Consider the following 14,726-nt stretch of genomic DNA (forward strand, 5'->3'; position numbering starts at 1 on the left):
AGTAACATCTCCTTGCAGTGTCTAGTTTCTCTGAGCATTCGAGATCTCCTGTCTTGTCAGATGTCCCTGTACATCCGATACATCTGATGTATCAGACCTACGTGACTCCTGCATGAGCTGTGCTACGTGTACACTCACACAGTGGTGTGTAATAGCTGAGTACATCCTGCCTAATGATCTAAACACTCATCAGACTGCTTTTAATGTTTAACCTGTTTTAATGTTTTTTTTTTGTTTTTTTGCATTTTAACCCTATATATTGTTATTTATTAATGTGTCTGTGAAGCGTCTTTGAGATTCTAGAAAAGCGCTATACAAATAAAATGTATTATTATTATTATGCTAACAGGTGTTACTAACAGGTGTAACATAGTTAAAGGACATGTCGCACTGAAATCATAATAACTTAGATTTAGGCTGTTAGTTAGGGGTTACTTTGTGCACTTCTGTGACTGGTTTCACAGTATACGGCTTTTGCAGCAAACAGCTACGGAGACTGCTGAAAACAAAGTACTCGCAAGTACTCCTTTTCCGGACTGTTTCTAACATCATTTATGTAGCTTTTATGAAACCATTCCATTTGAATGGAATGTAGCTGCTAACGTTAAGAACGTTAAGATTAAATGCAAAGTTTACATAAGTGTGATGTCATGTTATGATGACCTGTTTTTAAGTGATAACTGTTGATTTTGATGCAGTCACAGTAAAAGCAGCTGCTGCTCTCTACTGTGAGAAGACTTAGTGCAGGTGCACGTTCATCATGAACACAGCCTGTTAAAAACAATCTCTGCTAGATGCTCAGCTTTGTGCACACTTATAAATGTTGTCATCGATATAACTGTGAAAAAAATCTAAGAAATACATATATGTGACCAGGCAGCCTGAAAAAGAGCTGAGAGGTCCGCGTGCACGTTCACAAAGGGAGCTATAATGGAGATAAAGCAGAGTGATGTTCTGTTATAGAATAGACTCTGCTCACATCAAGAGCCAAAATCTGACAGACTCTCTCAACGTAAAATAAAAATAACAAAGCCTACCAGCTCCACTGAGGAGAAGAAAATACAAAAGGAAAAAAAAAACTGAACAGGGCACTCACCCACTTGTAGAATGATTTCCAAGATTAAATATGTAAAGTCCACTCCATCTAAGAAGTCTTCATGCACAGTGCACATGATCCCTAGCTGAAGAATAATGTCCATGTCTACTTCATCAAAGAAGCTGTCACACACAGATCATGCACGATGACCAAAGAGATGGTTGTTGATTTCAGGAAGACCAAGCATGATCACCCTCCACTCCACATCGACGGCTCTGCTGTGGAGATCGTCAAGAGCACAAAGTTCCTTGGAGTTCACCTGGCAGAGGATCTCACCTGGTCCCTCAACATCGGCACCATAACAAAAAAAGCCTATCAGCGCCTCTACTTCCTGCGGAGCCTGAAGAAGGCACATCTACCATCTCCCATCCTCACTACATTCTATAGAGGAACCACTGAGAGCATCCTGAGCAGCTGTATCACTGCCTGGTTTGGGAACTGCACCACATCGGATCGTGAGTCCCTGCAGTGGATTGTGATCGTCATTGGTGCGTCTCTCTCCACCATCACGGACATTTACACCACACGCTGCATCCGCAAAGCAACCAGCATTGTGGATGACCACACACCAGTGGTGGGCACACTTCCGATAATCCAATAACAGATAATTATCGAAGATAATGTTTTCATTATCGGATTATCTTTTTAGATAAGTTTAAAAACCATCATGGATGAATTATCTTCCGATGAATTACCGTCCAATAACTTTTAGACCGATAACATACTAAACTAAGCTGAACAGTGAAAAACATTTTTAAAGCTGTTATGACCTGTTGTGTGGGCCGCTGAAGAGGAGGTACTGCTGGCCCACCACCACCAGAGGGCACCCTGCCTGGAGTGCGGGCTCCAGGCACCAGAGGGCGCTGCCGCCTCACAGGAGCAGCCGGGGTGACAGCTGACACTCATCACCTGTGACAGCTGTCACCACTCATCTGATCTGCATCGGTATATCAGCAAGACGTCATCTCCACCTCTTTGCCGAGATATCGTTCTACCTGAAAGGTAATATCCTCAGCCTGACTGCTTGATAGAAAGCCCTTTTTGTGATTTTTGTGAGTGATAACAGACTTTTTCTCCAACGAGAGGTGGAGGTAGCTTCCCTGCCGTGCAGATTGCTGGGTGCAGACGCACCCACGTTTAATTGTGTTTTTGTTCCTCGCCAGCAGTACCAGGTCCGACACGCGGAGGCAGTGGCCACCTGGGAGTTCGGGACTTGGCGGCTCCAGTATTCCCGGGGTCTGGTGGCGGAGGAAATCGTGTGGTTCCGGTTCTGCTTTGGACAGGTGTCTCCTATCTTCGAGCCTGCCCACACGACACCTTGTAATTTGACCTTTGATCTATTGTGTAATCTGTTGTGTTTGTTGTGCACGTTCGCAACAATAAAGTGTTGTTATTTGACCTATTCCATTGTCCGTTCATTTGCGCCCCCTGTTGTGGGTCCGTGTACTTACACTTTCCCAACAGGATATCTCGGCCAACGTCATGGATCCCGAGGGGCGTCAACCGGCTGTTGAACGGCCAATGGAAGAACAGGGCGCACAGGCGCCCGCAGGAGGAATGATCGGTGAGTTGCAGCGGATCCTCACCGTTTTCACGGCTCGGTTGGATTTAATGACCGAGCAGAACGTCCTCCTTAACCGCAGGGTGGAGGCTCTCGCCGCGCAGGTGGAGGCGCCCTCAGGGCGCTGCTGCGGCTCTCCCTCCTGTCGACCCTGTGCGTAACAGTGACGTTCCACTGGTCGTTCAACGACCCCTCCCACCTTCCCCTGAAGCATACATAAGCCCTCCAGAACCGTACGGAGGTTGTGTGGAGACGTGCGCGGACTTCCTTATGCAGTGTTCGCTCGTCTTCGCACAACGTCCTGTCATGTACGCGACTGATTCTAGCAAGATAGCTTATGTAATTAATCTGCTTCGCGGCAAGGCACGCGCTTGGGCTACAGCGCTTTGGGAGCAAAATTCACGGCTCCTTCTGACATATGATGGGTTTGTGAGGGAGTTCAGAACAGTGTTCGATCACCCAAATAGAGGAGAGACCGCTTCAGCCGTGCTGCTGTCAATGAGACAGGGGCGCCGGAGCGCAGCTGCTTATGCAGTCGACTTCCGCATCGCGGCTGCGAGGTCCGGCTGGAATAACACTGCCCTCCGCGCCGCCTTCGTAAACGGACTGTCGTTGGTCCTAAAGGAGCTCCTGGTGGCTAAGGACGAACCGCGGGATTTAGACGGGCTTATTGATCTCGTTATACGATTAGACAATCGGTTAGAGGAACGCCGTCGGGAGCGAGGCGAAGGACGTGACCGGATACGCGCCGCCCCTCTCCCTTCCGGGTTCGAAAAGGGGCCGCCCTCCCCACGCTCCACAGCCGCAGCGCTTTGTGGGGCAACAGCTCCCCCTGTTGACGTTGTTAGGGAGACGCACAGGGCCAAAATGGGAAGGTTGATCCGTGGAGAGTGTTTTCTCTGCAGCTCAACAGAGCACACACAGAGAGACTGCCCCAAACGGCCAAAACGTCAACACTCGCCCTTAGAGACTGGGCTAAGGGGGGGACAAGACATTCAAGTGAGACACACACAAATTGCCACACGACTCCCAGTCACAATCCTGAGCGGGGATTTAACCCTTCAAGCCCGAGCACTGGTGGACACGGGGTCAGAAGGGAATCTGCTAGACAGCAGATGGGCAAAGGGGGTAGGGCTCCCTCTGGTGGCGCTTCCTACGCCATTGCAGGTGCGGGCACTAGATGGCACCCTCCTCCCTTTACTCACACACAAGACACCACCAGTAACTCTGGTGGTGTCTGGAAACCACCGGGAGGAGATTGAGTTTTTTGTAACTCCTGCCACCTCCCGCGTGATTTTGGGCATCCCATGGATGTTAAAGCACAATCCCCGGATCGATTGGCTGTCTGGGGTGGTGGTTCAGTGGAGCGAAACCTGCCATCGGGTGTGTTTAGGATCCTCGGTTCCACCCGGTTCCCAGGCTAAGGAGGAGGTCAAAGTCCCGCCCAATCTGACGGCAGTGCCGGTTGAGTACCACGATCTTGCTGACGTCTTCAGCAAGGATCTGGCACTCACCCTTCCCCCGCACCGTCCGTACGATTGTGCCATTGATTTGGTTCCAGGTGCTGAGTTCCCGTCCAGCAGGCTGTACAACCTCTCACGACCTGAGCGCGAATCAATGGAGACCTACATCCGGGACTCATTAGCTGCCGGGCTGATCCAGAACTCCACCTCCCCGATGGGGGCAGGTTTCTTTTTTGTGGGCAAGAAAGATGGCGGACTTCGTCCATGTATTGATTACAGGGGGCTGAATGAGATTACGGTTCGCAACCGATACCCGTTGCCATTATTAGATTCCGTGTTCACCCCCCTGCATGGAGCCAAAATCTTTACTAAACTGGATCTTAGAAATGCGTATCACCTGGTTCGGATCCGGAAGGGAGACGAATGGAAGACGGCATTCAACACCCCATTAGGTCACTTTGAGTACCTGGTCATGCCGTTCGGCCTCACAAACGCCCCCGCGACGTTCCAAGCATTAGTTAATGATGTCTTGCGGGATTTCCTGCACCGATTCGTCTTCGTATATCTAGACGATATACTCATCTTTTTTCCGGATCCTGAGACTCATGTCCGGCATGTACGTCAGGTCCTGCAGCGGTTGTTGGAGAACCGGCTGTTTGTGAAGGGCGAGAAGTGTGAGTTCCACCGCACCTCTTTGTCCTTCCTGGGGTTTATCATCTCCCCCAACTCCGTCGCTCCTGATCCGGCCAAGGTTGCGGCGGTGAGAGACTGGCCCCAACCCACTAGCCGTAGGAAGCTGCAACAGTTCCTCGGCTTTGCTAATTTCTACAGGAGGTTCATTAAGGGCTACAGTCAGGTAGTTAGCCCCCTGACAGCCCTGACCTCACCAAATGTTCCCTTCACCTGGTCGGATCGTTGCGATGCCGCGTTCAAGGAGTTGAAACGGCGCTTCTCGTCTGCACCCGTTCTGGTGCAGCCCGATCCTAGTCACCAGTTAGTGGTTGAAGTGGACGCCTCGGACTCAGGGATAGGAGCTGTGCTTTCCCAGAGCGGGAAGACCGATAAGGTCCTTCACCCGTGTGCCTATTTTTCCCGCAGGTTGACCGAACAGAACTATGACGTCGGCAATCGAGAACTCCTTGCGGTGAAAGAGGCTCTTGAAGAGTGGAGACATCTGTTGGAGGGAACGTCCGTGCCATTCACGGTTTTCACTGACCACCGGAACCTGGAGTATATCAGGACCGCCAGGCGGCTGAATCCCAGGCAAGCCCGCTGGTCACTGTTCTTCGGCCGTTTTGACTTCCGGATCACCTACCGTCCCGGGACAAAGAACCAGAGATCGGATGCCTTGTCCCGGGTACATGAAGATGAAGTCAAAACGGAGTTGTCGGATCCACCGGAACCCATCATCCCGGAGTCCACTATCGTGGCCACCCTCACCTGGGACGTAGAGAGAACCGTCCGGGAGGCCCTGGCACGAAGCCCGGACCCCGGAACTGGGCCGAAGAACAGACTTTACGTCCCACCAGAAGCTAGGGCTGCAGTCCTGGACTTCTGTCACGGCTCTAAGCTCTCCTGTCATCAAGGGGTGCGAAGAACCGTGGCAGTTGTCCGGCAGCGCTTCTGGTGGGCGTCCCTAGAGGCCGACGTCCGGGATTATATCCAGGCCTGCACCACCTGCGCCAGGGGCAAGGCTGACCATCGTAGGGCTTCGGGTCTGCTCCAGCCGCTGCCGGTGCCCCATCGCCCCTGGTCCCACATCGGCCTGGATTTTGTCACGGGTCACCCGCCGTCCCAGGGCAACACCACCATCTTCACGATAGTGGACCGATTCTCCAAGGCGGCCCACTTCGTGGCCCTCCCGAAGCTCCCGACGACCCAGGAGACAGCGGACCTCCTGGTTCACCACGTCGTCCGGCTGCATGGGATCCCAACAGACATTGTCTCAGATCGCGGTCCCCAGTTCTCCTCGCACGTCTGGAGGAGCTTCTGCCGGGAACTGGGGGCCACGGTGAGTCTCTCATCCGGGTACCATCCCCAGACCAACGGGCAAGCAGAACGGGCCAATCAGGAGATGGAGCAGGCCCTGCGTTGCGTGACAGCCGCGCACCCGGCGGCCTGGAGTACCCATCTGGCCTGGATCGAGTATGCCCATAACAGCCAGGTGTCGTCAGCCGTCAGTAAGTTAGTATGACTTTATTTTTCAAGACCTCCGCCTGACCGGAGTGTTGAAATTGATAGAGAGTTGGCCTTATGGCTGCTCTCGGTCTGTCTCTGTGGTGAGAGTGCTGTTGTAAACAAGAGCTTCCACCAAGGGCAGAATGTTAAAAGAAAAATGAATATGATTAGTAAAGAGTTGATTTCGTGGATGCTCTCAGGATTTGTCTGTACTGCTTCCTGCAGGGGGCAGCATGGTCAAACATTTTTGCTTATTCTTTAGGTCTTTTACCGCTTTTGATGCCAGTTAATTTTTTGGTTATCTGTGCCCACCGCTTCCACACACACCCCTCACACACTCTCTTCACCCTCCTACCATCTGGAAAAAGGTACCACAGCATCCGGGCCCACACATCCAGGCTGTGTAACAGCTTCTTCCCACAAGCCGACTCCTGAACTCTTCCCATAAGCCATCAGACTCCTGAACAGCCAGAGTCTGGTCTGATTAAAACTATACTGTTTAAAATTGTTTAAATCTGTTTAAAATTATACTCCCTGCGCCACATCCTACCACGTCCTCCCCACTAATGTGGTCCCGTGTATTTATTGTATATTGTATATTGTAGCACCTTGGTCCTGGAGGAACGTTGTTTCGTCTCACTATGTACTGTACATGGTTGAAATGACAATAAAAATCCACTTGACTTGACAGAGAAGGTTGTCCCACTGCAGCTCCACAGTCAGCTCCTCACAAATTTCTCTCCTGATTCTGGCAGGGTAGATAGAAAATCCATTATCTCCTGAAAATAACGTATTCTGACTTTTTCCCATGTTAAAAGTCCATCTACATGTACAGGCAGTCTGTAAAAACAGCGTTGTGGAGACATTCCACATGCACATCCATGTTCACAACGGCAGTAAAATATCATCCTGTGACACAGGCACCAGTGTCAGAGTTTCAGCGTGAACTGTGTCGTCTCCTATCTGTACATCCTCTGTAAATTTGAGCCATCACCATTACAATCATGAATACATTGATGTATTGCGAAATTGGACATTAAATAACTTGTGCCATGTCCTTTAAATAGTTCCGGTTAAATCCCGCTTAACGGGCAAACTACACATCCTGCTAGTAGAACACCATAGCTGCATTGGGTAATAAAGACAAAGGAGTAATCCTTTGTCTTTGGGTAGTCATCAGAGCAATGCAGGATCTGCCACGGAGGTAACGTGTCTGTGGATGAATTAATATTAGCTCTCTTGTAAACTGCACTAGAGCTAAGATGGTTTTCCTTGGTTGGATATTATTTACGTGACAGTATTTTCACCATGTTTTAGTGAAGTCAAGAAATAGTTCTAAACATTTTATTCCCAGTGAGCATAGTGAGCTAACATTCACGTGGTGCCATCTTTCCAGATAGATTATGAGCTGTTTATCCATACGATGACTGAATTTAATGCCTCTTTTTTACCAGTGCAGGGTCATGGGGAAATACACTGGCTGTTACCACCCTGATGAGCTCCGAGAGTTTCAATCAAGGCAGGAGACATTCTGCAGAGGTCACAAAGGTATACAAAATTAACCCGCATACAGCTGCATGAATGTTGTTGTTCATTCGGTTGCTCCCGGTTTTGTTCGGGGTCGCCACAGAGGATACAGCCAGATCCGCATTGGTAATTGGCACAAGTTTTACGCCGGGTGCCCTTCCTGACGCAACTCTAGTTTCAACTGGAGAAACACACACAGCTGCTGGTGTTCCAAAGACAGTGGTGGGCACAGATAACCAAAAAATTTACTTCGATAACAGATAATCAGATAACTAAAAAGTTATCTTTGATAAAGATAAACCGATAAACCACCCAAATGTATCAGAAGTTACAGATAACCGATAAATTCCAGTATTGTCTCTGGTACATTTGCAACTACTAACAAGCTGAATTTGAGTTTTAACACCACAATTGCTTTTGGAAGCATCAAAAGCGACAAAAGATCCAAACGAGCCCACACTTCTATGTTTGAACATCCTGCCCCCTGCTGGAAGCTCTTGTTTACTACACAACTTTTAGCACAGAGGCAAGCTGAGAGCAGCCACAAAGCCAGCTCTCTACCAATCACAACACTCCGGTCAGGCGGAGGTCTTAGAAAATAGTCATTCTGACTTATGGTTTGGTGTGAATACTGATAGAATAACTCCATTAATGTCAATTCTGTCATTTGTACAAAGTTAAAATGTAACATATATCTTTTAATGTTGAATAAAGCACTAATTCTAAGGTTTTGTAACAAACACAGACAGATTGCAAAGGATTCTGCGTAAAAGTGCCTCTGCTAAACACTGATTGGTTCAGTCATTCATTATGTAAACCAACACGTTAATGTGACGTGTGTCATGTGTTGGTGTTTACAGATAAATGTGCCTTTGTAAAATATTTCATTTTTTATTTGTTAAAAACAGGCATTTTTACGGAGCCCTGGAAGTGTCATCGCAAAATGTTTTGCGCTCATTTTATTAGTGCCATGCGCACGTTTGATGATGTTGTAAAACGTGCACTCAATATTGTCTTGACACATAAATGTTGGCTTTACACTGTGCGAGTTTTGGCCCGTTTTCAGATGATTTTTTCATTTGTGTGAGAATTTTTTTGGACCAAGTTTCAGGTTAATCGTGCGTCCTGCATCGTGTAGTGTACATGGAGTAACAAGCTGCATTTAACATCTCACGACCACCTCCTGATCGCTAATCCTATGGTCGAATGAAAATCAAACCTGTTTGATATTGTTCTGGTCGGCCGTCGTGAGGGTATCCTGCTGCTGAATAGCTACAAGCAGGGTTCGATTTTAGCAGTTACCCGGGAACCCGTGGCACCCTACTTTGGGGGCGGGCACACAACTCTTTAGACTTGCATTCCCGACTGAAATCTATCAAATTTGGACAAAATGTGCGCAGAATTTGACTTTCTGAGACCGACACATACACAAAACGTCATCAAAAAATGTTCTTCTCCTCTGTTTGTAATGCCGCGTTTTATTATACACAGATCAAATGCAACATTTTTGAGGGAAGAGCGAACAGCAGCCAGCGGAGAGTTTTTTTTTTTAATTCTCTACGTGCGCGTGTGAGCAAATCATCCGTGAAGATTATTTTATTTATTAACTACACAGATGTATAATAAAAGCAAATGGTGACTGGTTTATAAACACAATTATGACAGAGTTTTTGAGGGAAAAGCTGCCTTAGATTCTGAGCTTAATTCTGATTCTGAGGAAGAACACCTTGAAGTGCTGCAGAGAATGGCAGATGACCATGATGACTGCTAACAGATTTTCTGTAATCACAACAAGTGTCAACATTCATGGCAGTCATGATTGTTAATGGGCTGGATGTTTAATAAAACATCGGCAGCTGAGATGACCCCATGCCAATCTGCCTGTGCATATTGGCATGGGGTCATCTCAGCTTCTGACAAGGTTAGAAAATTTCGAAATTTCAGAAAATATTACTCCAAAAACACAAAAATTCCCTTCCATAATTTCATCCTGTCTGATGAAGGGCGAGGCCCGAAACGTCACCTTTGGTGTGTTATTAAAGGCTTGTTTGGGAGCTAACTGGCTGTGCGGATCTCTTTCGTTTTTTGTTCTTCCATAATTTCACCCCAAATCTGCCCCAGATATCACCAGAATGCACAATTTGCATCCTTTTATATCAAAATTTTGTGGGGGGCATGCCCCCAGACCCCCCTAGTTGCTTTGCCGCTATGCTGCGTAGCAGTAGGTTTGGTACCGAACTTATCTGAGGGGCACCAAACTTTTCAGATTTTGGTGCCCTTGAGGCACACAACTATTTATTCTAAAAGGCAAACCCTGGCTACAAGCATCCAACCGCTCACACTGTGCATGTGCAAACACAGCAGAGCTGTCTTGTAATGTTTTTTTGTTGTTTTATTTTGTTTTTAAACTTTGATGTCTCCCATCGAGAGTTTCTATGAATTAAGTTTGAAAAAAAAGGTTTACGTTTTGCTTCTGGAAACACGAGTTTGACGTGTAGTTTTTGAACGTACAATGTGTGTGAGAACATAAATTGGGCGCTCTGAACTTTTACACTATGTGGATCTGTTGTACAGTTTGAACTGAAACCAAGTACAGTGATTAAAATATCATACAGTGTCTGCTCAGCTTCAGGAAGAATAATGCCATGAACTGCCATGAACACTACTGGCCAGTAGATGGGAGTAGAGGCCTTGAAAACTTGCCAAAACAAAATTCGAGATAATCCATGTCTGCTACATTTAAGATGTGTAGGATTTAACAAACGCAAATACAATAACAACATCTATAAACCCAGAGAATATATTCAAGAGAGTTTTAGGCACTAGAGTTTAATGCTGTCCATGGAGCCTGAACAGAGTGTCTGAAATGCATTTGTCCTGTCCTGAATGTACTGAGATTACCCTATCCTACCCATAATGCACTGCTGGACACAGCATGTGCTCACTAAAACCTTAAAAATTAGCACATTACTTTAAAACTAAAACATATATCTGATATTTTCACTTTATAAAACTTCAGACATGACAGTAATTTTAAATAACTTGTCCCAAATTAGTTTGGTTAAAATTTGAACCATAAGTTAAAAATGTATGCCTCTGGATGACTTGGGTGATATTGCCAGTGTTTCAGTATGGTGTTAAAAGAAATTATTATTATTATTTTTGGGGGGGTTCTTCTGGAAGCAGCTCTCTTCTGTTTGCAGAGGATAGAACTACACATCTGTTATGAAACTTTTAACAGGTACGTGCTCAACTGATTTTAAATTTTAAAAATGTTTGCCACTGTTCAGCTTCGTTTACTATGTTATCGGTCTACAAGTTATCAGACAAAAACTTTTCGGAAGATAATTAGTCCAATAATGGTTTTTAAAGTTGTCTAAAAAGATAATCAGATAATGAAAACATTATCGTCGATAATTATCTGTTATCAGATTATCAGAACTGTGCCCACCACTGTCCAAAGAGGTCTCCCATCCAAGTACTAACCAGGTCCGGCTCTGCTTAGCTTCTGAGATCTGATACAGTTGCATGAATGAAGGTACACAATTGGAACAAATGTCACACTGTGGGGTAGTTTTGTTGGGGATGGGGTGCAGACTCCACATTTTTTTTTAATCTGTTGTAGAATAGCATGTGTTCTCTGTTTTAACCAGGCTTTATCAAGATACACACACACATAATGTACAGGGAGACACTGTGATCCACAAACACACTCTGCAAGAACTCACAAATCCAGCCTCCAGGTCCCAGCACCAGCAGTAGTTGAGAAAGCGGACAGTGACTGCACGCAGAAAATCACCGATCAAGATGGTCAAAAAGTTCACCTGCATGTCCGATACGGTCAGCTTCACAAACTCCTGCACAGCACAACACACCAGTGAGAAATGAATGACAAATAAGAGAAAATACACACCAGCAAAACAAGCACATTCTCTTACCGACTGAATATGCATTGGGAGAAGTTGAATCTCAGTACATGGAATAGAACATATTCTCATTCTGCACACTGACCTGATGCAATGCCGCCCACGTGGGAGTCTTGACATAAAGACATTTTCTGCATATTCAAAATGCCAGCTGTTTCAACAGTAAACAATCATATCATATGTGTGTGGAGCATAACCACAACAGTACCGAGACATTAAGGTGGTTTAACTATGTCACAAATGTATAAATGGGTTGGTTGACAACTTTAGTCATTTTCTCATCCTTGTCATCTGTTTTTCATTTTTACCCAAGGCCCAAATATGGCCATTGGGTATTGAGAAGACTTTACGTCCGTCCATCAGTCCATCTATCCATTCGTCCGACTGTGCTCAGCATAAGTCCAGTCCTATTACTGCCAGGGTCTTCAAATTCACAAGGAGCATTCTTGGGACCCAGACCTTGGACAACTTCAAAGATGACTAACCTTGACCTATGTTAAGGGGTCAAAAGGTCACATTCTGTTTCCTATTGTTCTGCTCTTACGGACAATGGTATTTTAGCATTGCGCTGTCTTTATTGTCTTATGTGCATCTACAGAAGTAGTAATGTGAATGCAGTTCAACAGCATTATTAAAAGAAACCCACAGGACCTATTGATGCACCATCAATACATAATCCTGCTACAGTTGTCCAGGTGTTGAACAAAGAAAACTTTGGAATCTTCTAGAGATCATATATGTAATTTTTTTTTAAATCATAAAAACAAGGAATTTGGGCCGGGTTTCCAACCATCCTAAAGGCTATCAGGCAAAGTTGTATACTACATAAATAATATCTCCCTGATATTGACAAGATGTGATGTGAACCACGGTGATGTATTTAACTACCTTAAGACAGCTCCTGGAATAAAAATGGCACTTACTAACAACTAAATGAAACTTACTACAGCAAAGGTGGTCATACAGACACAACACTTATAGTTTTTGCATTTTTACTCAGCATAAGGATCCATCACCTGCATCCAAGTACTCCACTGCTTGGCTAGCCAGAAAAAGCACCAAGCGTGAGAGTTACAGTGATATATGTTAAAGTCGAAACTGCGATCTGGTAGAAACTGATAATGTAACTTTAGTTGCAAGTTCCTCTGAGAACTACTTTGATATTGCAATCTCTACATGGTAGAGACCACGATTCTACCAGATCACAGTTTCTACCTTGACATATGTATACATTAATAACCCCGTCACACATAGCCAGAATCACGCAGAATGGCGTCAGAATGACGAATTGGCGCACATCTGAAAAGTGTTGGGTTTTAGTTTCAAAACTTTCTGACAGCCATCTGCGAGAGTCCACACAGCTGGCCAAAATTGGCCGGAAGCCCCAAGTGTGATGCACATGTTCAAAACCCTCCAGGTGTCATCGAGATGGGACACCTATCCGACGGCGGCCCATGTGCAATCTGAGGACCATCTGACCGCAATTTACATATTCTGATGGTTGCAAAATTGGATCCGAAATAATTTGAGTGCATACCAGGTAACCTCGAGATGGATCTGGCACGGCAAAGCCTGCCGGTATGACCTGGATGTGCCATGTATAATAATGTCTCGTCTCGGCAGTCTGTGTCATCTGGCTGCTGTCTACATGCACTTTGGATTCCATCGTGCAGGTGTGGACGAGGTGATCCGGATGCGTTCTGACACTGCTGACCACGCCTCTTTTTCTCCCGACTGTGTCAGATTATGGTAATATTTGCTGTGTCGGGCTGGTTCCTGCACATTCTTGCTATGTGTGACGGGTGCTACCATTCCTAGGAGCACACACACAATTTGCCATGCTACATTTAAATACTGACGATTCCAACTGCCGTCTCCCAGCAGGGTCCTCTTATCATGTCAGCTGGGTGGATGTTCTGAGGTGGTACATCTGTGGTATTGTAGAATGAACTGTAGTTGCTGTAGTACTCGCTCTGCAACCATTCCGTGCTGTTCTTGATGGACTTCTCGCTTTCTAGCTGTTAAAAAAAAAAATCAGGTAAAGCATCCTTTAGGCAAACATCATGTTTGTTGCTTATTTCAATCACAGCACTCAACTTCAAAGACAAACTGTATTAAGACAAAAAAAAGATTCAGGCTTTCTCTGGACCCCTGTGAAAAAAATAATCCTTTTTTATGGTTTATATAAAAGCTAATTCAGATCCAAATGCTGATCCTGAAATTAGCTTTGCTTTTGCAATGTTAACAGTTTTTAAAGTATTTTTTTGTTCATAACACAAACATTAATAATCATGTCAAAATTCTAAATGTATCACAAAAATTACGCTGCCTCAGAGACAGTCACCTAACTTGGGGGGGGGGGGGGGGCATTATTTTTGACATATTAATGCATCAATTCATATTCAACAATGAATGAATGATTGATAACCAACTGTTTTAATTAATGCAAGAGTTCAGTTTTAAACAAAGTCATGCTGGGATGTGGGCTGGACTCTGTCTGTTGACATCCAACAGAAAGCAACTGCAATGTAGACCCCAAAAACCTGGCCTAAAGTTGAATCTATAGTTTTTCTGCCATTGATATGGCATGGTATTCAGATACGGCTTACATAATTAAGAAAAAAATCAAGACAGAATGAAAGTAAACACCAAAGGAAAAATATAAAACTTAACTTTTCTGTTTTACTGCTTCACCTCAGGGAACTCTGGTGGTAGCACTTGAAAATTATTTGCTGACATGCTTTGATGCAGATAATTTTCCTCACTAGAAAACCTCTCACTTGAGTCTGCCATATAAATAGTAATGCAACAGATTCAAGTGCACACTGCTCTTGAAGGCAAAGGCAGATGACAACTTGACTCCTTTAATTCATGGAATTAAGTCCTATGTTGGTCCTGAGGTCCGCAAGAACCAATGCTTATCTCTGGATGCTGTAGTTTTAAGCAGCTCAGACTCTACCACTCCTGAATAGGAT

General features: G+C 45.5%; 1 protein-coding gene across 1 annotated transcript in view; it reads right to left on the bottom strand.

Moving 5' to 3' along the window:
• tmc2b (transmembrane channel-like 2b) overlaps positions 1–14,726 on the bottom strand; it is a 54,300-nt gene that overhangs the window by 14,870 nt on the left and 24,704 nt on the right. Inside the window, exons 13-14 of the mRNA XM_034169807.1 lie at positions 13,611–13,769; positions 11,554–11,682 (exon numbers count right to left, since the gene is read on the bottom strand). Of these exons, the coding sequence (XP_034025698.1) occupies positions 11,554–11,682; positions 13,611–13,769 (288 nt within the window). The remainder of the gene's footprint in view (positions 1–11,553; positions 11,683–13,610; positions 13,770–14,726) is intronic.

The sequence above is a fragment of the Thalassophryne amazonica genome, chromosome 5 (genome assembly GCF_902500255.1).
Source record: "Thalassophryne amazonica chromosome 5, fThaAma1.1, whole genome shotgun sequence".
Lineage (NCBI taxonomy): Eukaryota > Metazoa > Chordata > Actinopteri > Batrachoidiformes > Batrachoididae > Thalassophryne > Thalassophryne amazonica.